Source organism: Rhinichthys klamathensis, unplaced genomic scaffold, assembly GCF_029890125.1.
Source record: "Rhinichthys klamathensis goyatoka isolate OS25496 unplaced genomic scaffold, OSU_Roscu_1.1 h1tg000550l_1, whole genome shotgun sequence".
In the NCBI taxonomy this organism is placed as follows: domain Eukaryota; kingdom Metazoa; phylum Chordata; class Actinopteri; order Cypriniformes; family Leuciscidae; genus Rhinichthys; species Rhinichthys klamathensis.
The window spans coordinates 375,001-392,500 of NW_026607021.1; the positions used below are offsets into that span (position 1 = coordinate 375,001).

At 45.2% G+C, this 17,500-nt stretch overlaps 1 protein-coding gene across 1 annotated transcript in view; it reads right to left on the bottom strand.

The window, feature by feature from the left end:
* emsy (EMSY transcriptional repressor, BRCA2 interacting) overlaps positions 1 to 17,500 on the bottom strand; it is a 24,106-nt gene that overhangs the window by 1,415 nt on the left and 5,191 nt on the right. Inside the window, exons 7-18 of the mRNA XM_056239013.1 lie at positions 17,404 to 17,500; positions 15,132 to 15,335; positions 13,812 to 13,961; positions 13,544 to 13,714; positions 12,796 to 12,932; positions 12,539 to 12,715; positions 8,774 to 8,945; positions 7,475 to 7,639; positions 6,603 to 6,758; positions 4,704 to 4,840; positions 3,382 to 3,735; positions 2,638 to 3,024 (exon numbers count right to left, since the gene is read on the bottom strand). The exon at positions 17,404 to 17,500 is cut by the window's right edge and continues 138 nt beyond it. Of these exons, the coding sequence (XP_056094988.1) occupies positions 2,638 to 3,024; positions 3,382 to 3,735; positions 4,704 to 4,840; positions 6,603 to 6,758; positions 7,475 to 7,639; positions 8,774 to 8,945; positions 12,539 to 12,715; positions 12,796 to 12,932; positions 13,544 to 13,714; positions 13,812 to 13,961; positions 15,132 to 15,335; positions 17,404 to 17,500 (2,307 nt within the window). The remainder of the gene's footprint in view (positions 1 to 2,637; positions 3,025 to 3,381; positions 3,736 to 4,703; positions 4,841 to 6,602; positions 6,759 to 7,474; positions 7,640 to 8,773; positions 8,946 to 12,538; positions 12,716 to 12,795; positions 12,933 to 13,543; positions 13,715 to 13,811; positions 13,962 to 15,131; positions 15,336 to 17,403) is intronic.

Genomic DNA, 17,500 nt, shown 5'->3' on the forward strand with positions numbered 1-17,500 from the left:
GCGTCAGCCAATCACAGCAGTACTGAAGGATCACCTGACCACAAACAAGCGTCAGCCAATCAGAGCAGTGCTGGGGGATCACCTCGGCACAAACACAAGCGTCAGCCAATCACAGCAGTACTGAAGGATCACCTCGGCACAAACACAAGCGTCAGCCAATCACAGCAGTACTGAAGGATCACCTGACAACAAAAACAAGCGTCAGCCAATCACAGCAGTGCCGAAGGATCACCTGACCACAAACAAGCGTCAGCCAATCAGAGCAGTGCTGGGGGATCACCTCGGCACAAACACAAGCGTCAGCCAATCACAGCAGTACTGAAGGATCACCTGACCACAAACACAAGCGTCAGCCAATCACAGCAGTACTGAAGGATCACCTGACCACAAACAAGCGTCAGCCAATCAGAGCAGTGCTGGGGGATCACCTCGGCACAAACACAAGCGTCAACCAATCACAACACAAGCGTCAGCCAATCACAACACAAGCGTCAGCCAATCACAGCAGTGCTGAGGGATCACCTGACCACAAACACAAGCGTCAGCCAATCACAGCAGTACTGAGGGATCACCTGACCACAAACACAAGCGTCAGCCAATCACACCAGTACTGAGGGATCACCTGACCACAAACACAAGCGTCAGCCAATCACAGCAGTACTGAGGGATCACCTGACCACAAACAAGCGTCAGCCAATCAGAGCAGTGCTGGGGGATCACCTCGGCACAAACACAAGCGTCAGCCAATCACAGCAGTACTGAAGGATCACCTGACCACAAACAAGCGTCAGCCAATCAGAGCAGTGCTGGGGGATCACCTCGGCACAAACACAAGCGTCAGCCAATCACAGCAGTACTGAAGGATCACCTGACCACAAACACAAGCGTCAGCCAATCACAGCAGTACTGAAGGATCACCTGACCACAAACAAGCGTCAGCCAATCAGAGCAGTGCTGGGGGATCACCTCGGCACAAACACAAGCGTCAGCCAATCACAACACAAGCGTCAGCCAATCACAACACAAGCGTCAGCCAATCACAGCAGTGCTGAGGGATCACCTGACCACAAACACAAGCGTCAGCCAATCACACCAGTACTGAGGGATCACCTGACCACAAACAAGCGTCAGCCAATCACAGCAGTACTGAAGGATCACCTGACCACAAACAAGCGTCAGCCAATCAGAGCAGTGCTGGGGGATCACCTCGGCACAAACACAAGCGTCAGCCAATCACAGCAGTACTGAAGGATCACCTGACCACAAACACAAGCGTCAGCCAATCACAGCAGTACTGAAGGATCACCTGACCACAAACAAGCGTCAGCCAATCAGAGCAGTGCTGGGGGATCACCTCGGCACAAACACAAGCGTCAGCCAATCACAACACAAGCGTCAGCCAATCACAACACAAGCGTCAGCCAATCACAGCAGTGCTGAGGGATCACCTGACCACAAACACAAGCGTCAGCCAATCACAGCAGTACTGAGGGATCACCTGACCACAAACACAAGCGTCAGCCAATCACACCAGTACTGAGGGATCACCTGACCACAAACAAGCGTCAGCCAATCACAGCAGTACTGAAGGATCACCTGACCACAAACAAGCGTCAGCCAATCAGAGCAGTGCTGGGGGATCACCTCGGCACAAACACAAGCGTCAGCCAATCACAACACAAGCGTCAGCCAATCACAGCAGTGCAGAGGGATCACCTGACCACAAACACAAGCGTCAGCCAATCACAACACAAGCGTCAGCCATTCACAACACAAGCGTCAGCCAATCACAGCAGTACTGAGGGATCACCTGACCACAAACACAAGCGTCAGCCAATCACAACACAAGCGTCAGCCATTCACAACACAAGCGTCAGCCAATCACAGCAGTGCTGAGGGATCACCTGACCACAAACACAAGCGTCAGCCAATCACAACACAAGCGTCAGCCATTCACAACACAAGCGTCAGCCAATCACAGCAGTGCAGAGGGATCACCTGACCACAAACACAAGCGTCAGCCAATCACAACACAAGCGTCAGCCAATCACAACACAAGCGTCAGCCAATCACAGCAGTACTGAGGGATCACCTGACCACAAACACAAGCGTCAGCCAATCACAACACAAGCGTCAGCCATTCACAACACAAGCGTCAGCCAATCACAGCAGTGCTGAGGGATCACCTGACCACAAACACAAGCGTCAGCCAATCACAGCAGTACTGAGGGATCACCTGACCACAAACACAAGCGTCAGCCAATCACAGCAGTACTGAGGGATCACCTGACCACAAACAAGCGTCAGCCAATCAGAGCAGTGCTGGGGGATCACCTCGGCACAAACACAAGCGTCAGCCAATCACAGCAGTACTGAAGGATCACCTGACCACAAACACAAGCGTCAGCCAATCACAGCAGTACTGAAGGATCACCTGACCACAAACAAGCGTCAGCCAATCAGAGCAGTGCTGGGGGATCACCTCGGCACAAACACAAGCGTCAGCCAATCACAACACAAGCATCAGCCAATCACAGCAGTGCTGAGGGATCACCTGACCACAAACACAAGCGTCAGCCAATCACAGCAGTGCTGAGGGATCACCTGACCACAAACACAAGAGAGCAGCACCCACACCTGTATGATGTCCAGCTCTTTGCTCTTGGCTCGGCTGAAGGCCTCGAGCGTCTGCTTGGAGCTGCTGATGAGTGATGAAGAGGAGGAGGAGGAGGCGGCGGCCGCTGAGGTCATTGGGCCGCAGTCGCTGGAGGAGTCCACCATCATGGGCTCCAGCTCCGCCTCCAGCATGGAGATCTTCAGGATGTCTGAGCCCGAGGGCTTCTCCGGCACCGGCACACTGGAGCTGGACTCGGACTGGAGCTTCACTGCCGCCTCGGCGCTGCTGGACACCGGCGGACCCTGAAGATGCGGAACCGGATGAGGAACCGGATGAGGAACCGGCTGGGGGCTGCCGAACGTGATCCTGGTGACGCTGGCGCCCTGCGTGATGATTGGCTGCTGCACCTGACACACACACACACACACACACACACAGAACCGTCACCAATACAACAGGTTCTACGCTGCGAAAAATGCTTTTCTTACTTAGTATTTTTGTCTTGTTTTCAGTCCAAATATCTACAAATTCTTGAATAAAGATGCATTTACTAGATCAGTAAAATGCCATAAAATAGTATGTTTTGTTTTCTGGGGAAATAAATCAAAATTAAGTGAGTTGTTACTTAAAAAAAGCAAAATTATCCAGAAAAAACTGATAAAAAATAAATAAAACAGAATGATCTCTTTGTTCCGTGAAGTAAATCTGCGATCTGAAAGGGTTGAGCCTGTCTCACACACACACACACACACACACACACACACCTGCGCGCTGCTCTTCCCGGAGCCCACGGGGTGATGCGCCTGCAGCGGCGGCGGCTGGGACAGCTGTGTGTGTGTGTTGGGCCGGTTGTGTGAGGTGGGCGCCTGCTGCAGTCGGGGCAGCTGAGGTGTGTGTGCAGTGAGGGACACCGGTGGAGGGCCAGCAGGGGGCGCTCTCTGGACCACAGCTCTCGCTGGCACAGGCTCCGCCCTCTTCGTCTCCGGCGGGCCAATCACAGGCTTGCTGAGGGGCTGCTGGGACGAGCGGTAGAACAGACCCGTCTGAGGGTCCAACGTGTCTCCCTCGAACTCGCCGTCGTCCACCAGCATCTGCTCCTGCAGCGGCTTCCCCTCCACCTGCACACACACACACACACACACACACACACACATATAAATATATATTGTTATGAAAAATGTGCAAAAATACTATTTCCATTTTTTATATGAAATCTATATTTTCAAAAACACATTTTACTCTAAAACTTCTAGAAAATCAAAGGCATAAATTTAAACAAGTTGAGTTTGATATATCTAAAATAATGAGCGTTCAGTGAGAGTGTGTTCGGCTGCAGTTCCACACACTTCCACTAGAGGAAACTCTCCTTCATTTCCAGTGCGCGTTTCTGACCGCGAGGAGCACAAGTGTGACTGTTGCTTTCAGGACCATTAAACCTGTTCACATCATGGCCATGATTTATGTGTGTGTTCACTAGGGCTGGGGTAAACCATTATTAATTAAACGATTAGTCGGGCGATTATTTTATCCATTAGTCGACTAATCTAACGACTAATTGGGCGATTAATATAACAATTATTTTTCTGCTGCTCGATTAATAAAAAAACATAATTTATCTCAAATAAATAGCCTACGAACTAGTATACTGAATCATGATACTAACAGCTGGCTAACGTCTAATGTTATGTATTTGAACACCGTCATTAGAACTCTATAACCACCAAAACTGTGTTTTGTTTGTATGTTCCGCCATACATTATAGTTATCCACTTTACACGCTTAGAAAAGCGCAACGTTTTATTTTTTGTCACCATTCTTGGTCAAGTTACACTGCTCGTGTAACTGTATTTAAATAGGGAAAACGTGGAGGTGTTTGCGGTTGAGTGCACGCACTGAGACGAGAGAGGTATCTTAGTTAAGGGAATAACATAGTTTAATATGAAAAAAAGGTGGAGTATCCCTTCAACAGCAGCTCAAGGTCATGGGTTTGATGCATAAAGACGTGAAACGCAGTTGTAGTCGCGGTGTAAATGTGATGCAGTGACACATGTGGACTCAGGGCTGTGTGTGTGTGTGTGTGTGTGACCTGTTGTGCGGCGGCTCCACACGCTACAGTGGCGATGCTCTTGGCTGAGCTCGACTGGTTCTGGTTCTGGTTCTGGCTCTGGCTGCTGGACGCAGTGACGTCTCCTCCCACCACAGCTTTACACACTTTACCTGAAACTGCACAGAAACACGTCTTTCAAATCTAATTAAGACTTTTAAAGACTTCTTGCACAAATAAAATGTATACTGCATGTCCATATAGAACATAATAAAATAAATCATGCATTTCAGATTGTTTTGCTTTATTGAACGGCACATAAACTGCAAAACTACAATACGTATACATAATACAAATGAATTAAGATGTCGATCGATACTGGATTTTGCTGATATGATGCTGATAGGAAAGGCAATTAACAGATTATTGTGCATGATACTAGTACATGTGTAAAATCCTGTGAGGATTGATGTTGAATTAAATGCCAGATACAGTTTATCGGGTAATAAAAAATACCAATAATATCCCCCCAATTTTTATTTTATGATTTTGAAAAAATGATTTTATGCATAATGAACCTTTTAATGAAAACCAAGCCTGAAATACAGCGGGACTCTTATTTTGAAATGTGAGATGAGGAAGATAAATCATGCATCTTACGACCTAATCTATGATATATTATAATATAAACATCATAAGGTAAACATGGTCATAATGCATCAACAGCAGATCAAAGCAATCGTTTGGCATAAATGTGCCATATTTATTGATTGTGAACTGATCTAATACTTCTTAAAATGATTATTAAAGTGCCACTATTATGCTGTTTTAAAGGCTCCTAATGTTGTTTTGGCATCTCCATCCAAGCTCAGAAACACTGTAATGTCCTCATGATCTCCACTGCAGCTTCAGCTCTTTCCTCTCAGTGTCTGAAACGCTTCGATTGAGGATTCAGTCTCTCTAAGCTCCGCCTCTCTGAGAGCTGCTCTGCTCTGATTGGTCAGAAAGCAAACGCTCATTATCATATCTGAATCTCAGCTCTTGATCACAGTGATACGAACAGTAATGATGGCGTGGGTTTCACAGTATCAATCTCAGAAAACAGCGTCTTCTCGACACGAACAACACGAGCCGAACTCTTCCAGTCTCAGATACACTACAGTGTTTGAGGGCGGAGCTAAGAGACGCTGCTCAGCCAATCAAGACCAGAGGCGGGGATTATGCTAATTAGTAAAAAACTGGAATTACTGACGACTCCTTTCAGCAGTTTAGAATTGCTTCTTTCTTTTATCTGCACTTTGAAACTTTGCAGACAGCTTTATTACACACTGCATGAGAGGGAATATCTGGAAAAGCATAATAGAGGCACTTTAGGAGTTTTAGCGTACCATTTAAAGTCCCCCTGTGGTGTAAATCCAGCTTTTAATGTTGTTTATGTGTCTATGTGGTGTTTTTAATGTGCTTTAAGACACACCATGTGTAAGTTCATAAGTCGACAGCATTGCTGAGTATTTCCTCCTTAAAACTGCAGTGAACCAAAGACAGTCTCAAAAACACGGCTTGAAATCGCTGGTGTTTCTGACGTCACAAACGACCTTGTAACCAATCAGATCAACGTGTGATCGTCAACCAGTGGATCTCTGAGCTGAGTGAGTGAGTGGAGGCGGGGCTCATCTGCATATTCATAGAACCACGCATACTAAATGAGGCGAGGGTGTCGAGTTACATTCAAGATATTTTAAGGCATAAAGGAAAAATGTAAAAAAAAATATGTCATTTTGGTGAGTTTTAAGGGATACAATTATTGACTACAGGGGGAATTTAAATATATTAAGACTGTTTATGATCTTAAATTTGATTAAACTGAATTTAGGAGGACCCAGAGTTGAGATGTGGGCATTAAATGACTCTGCGTGGAGTTAGTAGTCAGTGCTGATGTACCGATAGGGATGTACTCCGGGATGGTGTCCGCGTCTCCGGTGTTCTGACCCGACGGCTCCGGGGACTGTCTCCGCTCCGAGGACACTGGGATCGGCACTGCCATCTGACTCAGGTCGATCGTGTGCTGTCGAGGCTTAGCGTCGCTCTTCTCCTTCACTGGAACATCACACACAGCAAAATTTATTCAGACACAAGATATCTTTTTTTTTTTTTTTTTACTACTGTGATCAGGACACTATAGTTTATTTATGCAAGAGAGAATAACAAACATATTATACCCAAATATTCTTCATACAGTGACTACCAGTAAAATGTATAAAAATATTTGGGACCAAAAAGTCTTCCTCCACTTTGAGCTGATGATGTTTTCTTCAGTGTGTTTTCTGTAATTGCTAATGCTCTTTTTACACACAGACTGAACAACATGAAGCATTGCTTGGTCACTGGTTGAGCTAAACTGGTATTATCTAATTGTGTAGTTAAATTTAACAGCTGACAGATATTCAACATAATTCATGTGTGAGAGTCTAACAGAAGGACGGACAAAACCAGTCAAATATCCACTGAGTTCTGCTCATATTTTATTACCATTTTCTAAACTATAGCGAATAAACTGTGATAATGTGAGAAATGTTGAAGGTGTCTGGATAATGTTGGTTTGACTGAGAGAAACTGATGCAGGGTCACACGGGTCACACACACACACACACACACACACACACACACACACACACACACACACACACACACACACACACACACACACACACACACACACACACACACACACACACACACACACACACACACACACACACACACACACACACACACACACACACACACACACACACACACACACACACACACACCGCTGGTCTGCTGCAGCTCCAGAAGGGCTTTAATGGTGGAGGTTGCCGACTGGGACTCTCCTGTAACGTCCTGGTAAATGATGGTGGGACTGGCTTCCACGGACACCTCCTGCTCGGCCCAGTCCTGCCCCCTGGAGGCGATCACGTGCACCACCGGCTGAGCGTCTGAGCACAGAGAGCATTCTTACAGATCATGTCTTCTGTGTTACAATAATAATAATAATAATAATAATGCATTTTATTAAAGGCACCTTAAAGTAGCAGGAACAATAACAATATTAAAATAACAGTACATAACAATGGTAATAAAATAAACGATAAATATGGGGAGAGCAACAAACTAAATATATTTATATTTTTTTTTTTAAAAGTACTAGTTATGACGTTAATTCGAGTGAAATGGTGGAAAATGTAGGTTGGGGCTGATATTAAACTTTTAAGGAAGCATATTATGCCCCTTTTCACTAGATGTATTTTAAATCTCTGGTGTCCCCAGAATGTGAATAACATTTCAGCTCAAAATATAGATGTTTTTATAGATATTTAAATTTATTACAGCTTGTAAGATTCACCCCGTTTTGGCTTTGATCAAAATGCAGTTTGTGTGTGTGTCCCTTTAAATGCAAATGAGCTTTAGCTCCGCCTCCGTTCAGAAGAGGGCGGAGCTTCAGAGACTCCGGCAATAACAACACAGGCCGATCTCACTGATCCAGAGTCAGGAGTAACAGCAGCGAGTGCAGCCTTACGGAGAGACTCAGGGAGAGCTTCACTTTTACATGTTTCTGAATGTTAGCGGAGACATTTCTGTAGTTGTTGTGGAGTTACACTGATCATCTCCTCATCATGTTGAACTCTTCCACAAGTGTCCACAGTTCCTGAGGTGTTTATAAGACAGCGCTGACATGTTCTGGTCAATAGTGTTCAGTGTCGTCTGTGCTCGACCACAGAACAGTTTCAGGCTTTGCTGGATCTTCTCCAGTGCGTTAGAACTGGTCTCTGTTGGCGCTCGCCGAACCCAATGTCGCTGGTGTGTGTGAACGTGCAGATTAAGGGCCGGGAATATTATAATAAGATCCTCTTCATACGTATAAATATATATATATATATATATATATATATATATATATATATATAAAATTCCTAAAAAAGTGTGTCGGGGCTTGATGACTATGGGGAAATGTGGGCCAGAGAGTTGACAACCACTGGTATAAAGCTATTCAAAACATCGTTCAATGTAAATTGTGAAAATTGTAGTTATTAATCGTGAATTATGATGTTGGTCAGATGGTGCGTCCCTACCGTGCGCGCTGTCGGACTCGCTGAGCGCGGTGGAGTCGTCTCGGAGCGTCTCCTGAGTGGATCCGGAGGGGTCAGCGCTGCGAGAGACTTGCTGAAGCGTCTCGCTGACCAGCTGACGGGCCTGCTCGCTCACCACCGCCTGGAACGCCATGGGCTTGGGCTTGATCAGGACCTGCACACACACACACACACACACACACACCGTATTTAAGATGTGAAGCGTATAGATCCATCAATAGAGGGAATGCACCATTGACTGTAAAGACGGCCCTTCACTCTCTTCCATTGGTGAACAGTGAAGCCGCCAAAGTCCTAACATGGCGCTGTCTTCTTGTGCAGATTCGGGACCTGATTCTGCGCTCTAGTGTGTGTATGAGTGTGTGTGAGTCACGTTATCAAGCTCCCACCCTCACTCTCGCAGAAACGGTTACTGCAAAGTGTACTGTGTGAAATAAACAGTTATGGACATGTAGAAATGAAAGTTGAAGCTCCAATCAGCTCACGGAAATCCCCCAAAAGTCCATTAGTCCCTCAGTGACTCCGTTTAGAGGAGCTGTCAATCACAGCTGTCAATCATGACGTCACATTCACGTTCTTATGGCATCAAATAACGAACTAAGACCAGACTTATTTAAAAAAACGAACACTTAAGGCCCTTTCACACCGGACGCGTAACGAAAAAGCGAAATGGAAAAGCGAATAGTTCGCGTCAAAACCATTCACATCAGCCGCGACGCGAATTTGCGACGTTCAGAGCTTCAACATTCCAAAACTTCCGCACCGACAGCTGAGAAAACACGGACACTTCATCATCATCATCATCATCATCATCATCATCATCCAGTGAAGACGAGCTTTTCGTTTTCTTTAAAAGACAGAAAAGAAGGTTTTGTGTGTGCACCCAATCTTAAAGAACAGAGTCTGAAGGGGAATGTGCTAATCTTGTAAAGTAGCTAAAACTTTGCCACAAAGAACCGGCCAAAGTACGGATTATGCATTAAACATTTGAATTGTTTATTAATAAACTAGTGTTTTCTGTCAGTTTTCCGTATGAGACGCACTCCAGTTCACGCGCCGGCGCCTCCGTGTCCTAATTATATTGTCTACTATATTTGCTTCTTATTCCTATTAATCCAGGCAATTTGTTGATGAAACATTGATTCAAATTAAGATACAATTTATACCAAACGAAATTCACTTTAAAGAAAGGCTTTCTACAAAACAAAACTTAATAAGTGGCCAAAATTATGTCTGACCCATTCCAAATGTTTTCGATATAGCCTATCATGCGGTTCCCTTTTCATATAGCTATCAACATAGATGAAATAAAAAAAAATAGCATTATATTATTTAAACGTAGGATGAAACGTTTGTTTGAGTTTTTTAACTAATAGGCCTATTTAAGCGTCACCGCTCTGCTTTATTTACGCACATGCTCTGCTGTGTGGCCTATACATGCATGCAAAAATAATATGAAACAACCATGAATGTTGAAAATATTCTAAATCAATTATTTCCCTCCTAGTCAAAAATATTATAAATCATCAGCAAGCACTTCATCAACTTGCCGGAGACACCAACTATCCCAGCTATTTTATCCCATGCCTCGTTCTTTTGCTGGTAAGAAACACCGTCATGTCATAAACGATAGGGTATGCGTGCGTTGAGATGCGGAATAGGCAATATAAAAATGCTGTCATTATAAAAGGTTTCTAGTTTCAATGTATTGCTTGTTTTTAGTTTATATTTCATGTTGTGACACTTCTCTTCTCTCGCACATAATGCTGCTACGTCAGAGCGGCCAAAGCGTCAACAAGCTTCGCCTTTGTTTCCTTCTATGTGATTGGCTGAAGCCTTTTCTGTCGCCGCAAAAGTAAAAGAAAAATCGACATCGAAGCGAAAAAAATAAAAGTCGTTTTTTCGCCGCAGCACATTCGCGTTCGGTGTGGAAGCACTCGTTACACAAACAGCTGATCAAAAAATAAGACTATCGTGCGAATTATTCGTGCGTCCAGTGTGAAAGGACCTTAAGACTTACATCAGCGTGATAAAACTAACTAAAATGACATAAAACATCTTTGGAAAAAGTGTATTTGAAGTGTAATTTGATTGTTTAGTTTCCATCGCGTCCCATTAGCCTTCATGGTTTATGAGCTGTACTGGGACCAGCCACTGGGGGCGATCGAGACTCTGTGGCCGTTATTTGTGTGCATTTTTAGAAGTTATGCACATCTTGCTGCTTCCATCCAATGTTTTTATGCAATATCCCATAATTCAGATTAACAGGTGTATGAAACACAGCTGGAGAATCAGCGCGCGTGTTTGACTCTGCAGAACAGCGACTCTCGGTGTGTGTGAATGTTGTGCTTGGACACTGGGCTCTGACACTGAATGGTTGCACTGGTTCACGAGTGTCCACTTCTGCTTCTTCAGGCGCTGGGTCTGACGGAGATGGATAAAGCTGTGCTGGTGTATGGGTACGCCACCGCCCTGCTGGAGATCGGACAGCCAGAGGTAATGCAACACGGTTCGGGTTAGGAACGCTCACACTGACCAGCCGACCGGCTTTAGCTCGCGCACACACACGTGCAGGAGACGCGACCGCATCACAGCCTGTGGGAGACGCTGAAGAAGTCATGTGACTCGCCTTCCCCTCCACACCTGACTGAAGTTAACCTGCGGCGTCTCCTGATCGAACTCTCCCTCAACACTCATCTTTCATCACCAAAATTACATTTAAACGTTTTTTTTCTTGAAAGAAAAACAACTTGATGCCTTAAAGGAGTCGTTCACTTTCAAATAAAAATGTGCTGATGATTTACTCTCCCGCACGTCATCCAAGATGTTCATGTGTTTCTTTCTTCAGTGGAAAAGAAATGAAGGTTTTTGAGGAACACACTCCAGGATGTTTCTCCATATAGTGACTTCAATGGTCCAACGGGTCGAAGGTCCAGATGTGAGTTTCAGTGCAGCTTCAAAGTCTCGACACGATCCAGCCGAGGAATAAGAGTCTGATCTAGACAAACCAGCCGACATTTATAACACAATACACATTTATATACTTTTAACCACTAATGCTGGTCTTGCTCGAGCTGTGATGCGACACACGTTACGTCATCAGGGTGAAAGGTCACGCGTGACATCGTTAAACATCCAGGATATGCGCACACACACACACACACACGTAAAGACCATTTTAAACAATAAACTGACACAAATATATATAAACATGTCATTCAACAAACAATAACTTTGAACGGTCCTCCTACTCCAAGCTTGTAAACACTGGGACAGCTCTTACGCCTATGTCCCGCTTGACCTTTCACCCTGATGACGTAATGTGTGTCGCATCACAGCTCGAGCAAGACCAGCATTAGTGGTTAAAAGTATATAAATGTGTATTTTGTTATAAATGTCCGCTGGTTTGTCTAGATCAGACTCTTATTCCTCGGCTGGATCGTGTCGAGACTTTGAAGCTGCACTGAAACTCACATCTGGACCTTCGACCCGTTGGACCCCATTGAAGTCACTATATGGAGAAACCCTGGAGTGTGTTCCTCAAAAACCTTCTTTTCTTTTCCACTGAAGAAAGAAACACATGAACATCTTGGATGACGTGCGGGAGAGTAAATCATCAGGACATTTATATTTGAAAGTGAACGACTTCTTGAATGTAACTCGACACCCTTGCCTGATTTAGTATTCCCAGTTCTATGAATATGCAAATGAGCCCCGCCTCTATCACAGCACAGCCCCGCCTCTGACCTGTGTCTTGCCCTGCTGTCCGTACACGATCTTGGTGGGGATGATCTTGGTGGCGGTGGAGGGCGTGACCCCAGCGCTGAGGCTCTTGGGCTGCGTCACGATCATCTTAGTGATGGGTCTGGATGCGGTGATGATGGCGGGCTTGGACCCGGGCATCGCCTGCAGGCTCTTCTCTCCCTGAAACACACACACACACACACCCTGGTCAGCGCCGCAGCACCGCCCGCACGCGTCATGTGACGGTCACGTGACCTCACCCCAGCGTTCAGCAGCGTCGTGACCACGTTCTTCCCCGGCAGGCCCTGGATGGTGGTTCCCTTGCCCGAGGTCTTCTGCACCACGATCACGTTGGGCTTCGACGTCATGGGGATGGTGGTGATCTTCGTGGTGCTTCCTGTCAATGCAGAACGCCACAACCACACGTGACTACAGTGGCGTGATAAACTCGGAAATAAATGGATTTCGCCTTGAATAATTAGAATATGGTGCAAAAGTTCATTTATTTCAGTAATTCAACTTAAAAGGTGAAACTAATATATTATATAGACTCATTACATGCAAAGTGAGATATTTCAAGCCTTTATTTGTTAAAATTGTGAAGATTATGAATTACAGGTTATGAAAACACCAAATTCAAAATTAGAATATTGTGAAAAGGTTTTCATAAGCTGTAAGCCATAATCATCACAATTTTAACAAATAAAGGCTTGAAATATCTCACTTTGCATGTAATGAGTCTATATAATATATTAGTTTCACCTTTTAAGTTGAATTACTGAAATAAATGAACTTTTGCACCATATTCTAATTTTTCGGTTTTCACCTGTACAATGAAATTAGCTAATTAACCCTTGCGCAACCTTATTGAATTTGTCTTTTTCAGTTCAGTTTTCATGATAATGTTGCCTGTGTTATGGCCAACTGCATGTACTTTGGCACAGGTGTGTATTTTATTGTAATCTTACAGCCCCCCCCCCAGGAACCCCCGCTGGGACGGCCTGTCACCTGACACCATGCTGCTGGTGATGATCTTGCCCCCCAGCGTGGCGAGGGACTTGGGCACGACGGTGATGATGCTGCCGCTGGTGGTCTTGACGTACGTGGCTCCGGCGGGGGACGACACTCGAGTGCCGAGCGCAGGGCTGACCGACGGACGAGTGTAAGTGGCCTGAGTGCCTGCGAAACAGAGCATTTCAAACTTCTTTAAGAGCAACCCTTTAAAAATATATTTTTTATTGACACAACCCATATATATAGACCTACATCCATTTACCTGTGGGGTTGGACACCAGTTTGGTGGTCATGATGGCCCCGTTGCTGCTGACCACCATGATGGGGGCGGAGCTACTGCTGGGCAGGGCGGCACCCGAGGGCTTGGGCAAGATCTTACTGGGCTGCATCTGCTGCGTGATGATCTTCACACCTGCACACACACACACACGCACACACACGCAATCACGCACACACACACACGCACACACACACACGCACACACACACACACACACACACACACACACACACACACACACACACACACACACACACACACACACACACACACAGACACGCACACACACACACACAATCACGCACACACAGACACACACACACACGCACACACAGGCACACAGACACGCACACACAGACACACACACACACACACAGACACAAGTCAAGTCAGCTTCACTTATACAGCGCTTTTATACTTTTTACAGAGTGTGTCAGAGCAGCTTTACAGAGATAACAGGAGAATAATGCAACAGTGTGTTTCCAGAAGAGAATAGCGTCACAGTCCAGCTTAAGCCAGTTCAGTGATGCTTCATTTCTGTTGTAAAAAAGTTATTAATTTAGTTCATTTATATATATATATATATAGTGGCTCTGGAGTAAACCGTGATGTCATCGTCCAGCTCAGTTCAGTTCTCATATAATGCTGTCAATGCAGGAGATCAATAATATTGCTGAATATTAAACTAAATGTTAAATTTAATGTCCCCAACTAAACAAGCCAAAGGAGAAAAAGGCGCCACAGCATAAAAAATATTTAACAAATAAATTAAAAAAAAGCTTTTAAGAAAAATAAAATAACTATTTTATTTAAAAGTACAACTGTACTGTATTACAAAAAATGTTAAAAATTAAAATAATTTCTCCGGGCTTTTGTGTGTCCGTGTGCCTGCGGATCAGAGCGCTCGTGTGTAAATGACAGTGCTGCGACTCACTCTGAAACACACTTTTAATTCAGTGACAGGTCATTAAGGTCACACCGAGTCCGTCAAAAAATAAATACAACCTCACGCTGTGTGCATCACGTCCACACACTGCCTCCGTAACCTTCGGACGTCGTAAAAAAATTCAGATCGGGTTCGATTTTCTGCGTTTTTCGCATCCTAGCAAGCATTTCGAGAGGAGTTTTGACCAATCAGAGCACCAAGATGACGAATACGAGAAACGCATACGATACTTCCGGACTCAGTGTGAGTACGAGCATCAAGTACAATATAATATTGTATTATATGTATTGTCTTTGAGTATCAAGGCCCTGTACGGTTTGCTAACGGCAGTGAGCCGGGGTGTGTGTGTGTGCTCACCGGACTCCTGCTTGATCTGTATGGTGGGTTTGGCCCCGGGGCCCGAGGCCTGAGGAGACGCCAGCGCCTGCAGGGCTTTGGGAGACACACACTGCACCGTCTGCTGGGCCTTGGGGATCTGCAGGATCTGAGACGAGGAGCCAATCAGAGCCTTCGGGGACGGCAGACGCGTGGAGGACATCTTCAGTGCCGTGGAGGACCCGCCTGAACACACACACACACACACACACTCACACGTGAAAAACCAACACACAAAGTGAAAAACCAACACACACACACACACACACACACACACACATAGTGCTGGGCGGTATACCGGTTCATACCGAATACCAGTGTTTATTTTTGTTATGGTATGAATTTTTTATATCACAATACCCGTGTGTGTGTGGCTTTAACAGCGCTGGGAACACAACACTGTGTGAGAGGGTCTGGTGACACTCAGATGTGTGTGTTACTGAGCCTGACGTGAACATGGACAGGTTACACCCAGTGTTGCCAGATTGGGACGGTGATTTCCAGCCCAAAAGCTCACCAAAACCCGCCCAATACAAGAAAAAAACGCCCAAAATTTTACTGCCAAAATAATGTGATATAATTTCATTACCATGTCATTTAAGGTTGATAAGCACAATTTGTATCTACTTAAAACAAAATAACGATGATAAAATAAAATAAAAAATAAATAAATTTTCCAGCAAAACAGATCAAAACAGGGCAATAATTAAGGAGAATTAGCCAATATGACTAAAATGTCCAGGTGGACACTGTCAAAACGGCAATCAAGAAATGAACCGATGACTTTAACCCTCGGAAGTACACATTGCAGAACATAACGCAGAATTTAGCGGTCAAAACGGATTCATCGTTGATTCAAACCTTTTTCAGCAGCCGTCAGGGACAAGTAGAGTGCAGTCTGGATGGTGTAAAGTTGCAGATGTTTGGTTAGGCTAGTGTGCACATATGACATGGACAGGAATCGTCCCATATTTTATTTCAATTCAAGTCATTCAACTGTGCTCTCCTCTCAGAGTTATATTCACCATAGAGTGATCTCCTTCCACGTGTGCGTTTTTTAGAGTTGCTCACTACTGTACACTCTTTTGTATAGTAGGCTATTTCACTTTGCCTTAGCGATCACTTGAATATAACGCTACAGCTACAACTTCTCGCGCTCAATCGCGTCTGCCTGCGGATCGCTGATTGGCTAAAAGTGCGTGCTCGTCGGTGATGTCAACACTAACGCCAGCTGACTCTGCATGAGCGTGTGTGTACAGTAATGTCATGATGACTGATTTTATGGACTACATGCACTTTAGTTTCGTTTTTTTAACCAATAAGACTTTAAAATGTAGATGTTTGAAAACCGCCGAAATGATCCCAAACCAGCCCAAATTTTGACCACCCGCCCAAACCCTTTTTTACCCGCACAATCAAATTCGAACCCGCCCAATCTGGCAACACTGATTACACTATAACTGATATCTGTCAAGTTATATCAGTGTTTCCCATACACCACTGATACTGCCAGCAGCGTTTATGAGCCGTTACCGGGGAAACCGCTTTGTGTTCAGCCGTTACCGGGGAAACCATTTTGTGTTCAGCTGTTACCGGGGAAACCGCTTTGTGTTCAGCTGGTACCGGGGAAACCGCTGTCTCTGCCGCTCCTACAGCGCCTCCTGCTGGTGCTCGTTATAAACACTGCAGACCTGTATTAAAGGAACACTACACTTTTTTGGGAAATAGGCTCATTTTCCAACAGTTTTACAGTTTTTGACTCCATTCAGCCGATCTCCGGGTCTGGCGGTAGCACTTTTAGCATAGCTCAGATCATTAAATCCGATTAGACCGTTAGCATCTCTCACAAAAATGACCAAAGAGTTTCGATATTTTTCCTATTTAGAACTCTCTTCTGTAGTTACATCGTGAGCTAAGACCGACGGAGAAGGAAGAGTTGAGGTTTTCTAGGTATGGCTGGAACTATACTCTCATTCCTGCGTAATAATCCAGGAGCTCCGCTGCCGTAGCACGGGTGCAGCCGGCGCAGTGATATCACGCAGCGCCTGAAAGTAGTCCCCGATATATACCTTCCAACGTGACCGGCACTGAGTTTCAGGCGCTGCGTGATATCACTGCCCAGTCATGCTTCAAAAAATAAGTAAAACGCGTCCGTGAAATCGGTATTATTTTGAAAAATACAGTGATACAGTACATTTTTGGTCATACCGCCCAGCACTACACACACACACGTGAAACACACACACACACTGACCCTGTGCGATGGTGGACATCACCACTGAGGGGCTGGAGGACACCACGGTCGTCACGGCGACAGCGCTAGGCCCCGGGGCCGCGCAGGAGCCGGCGGA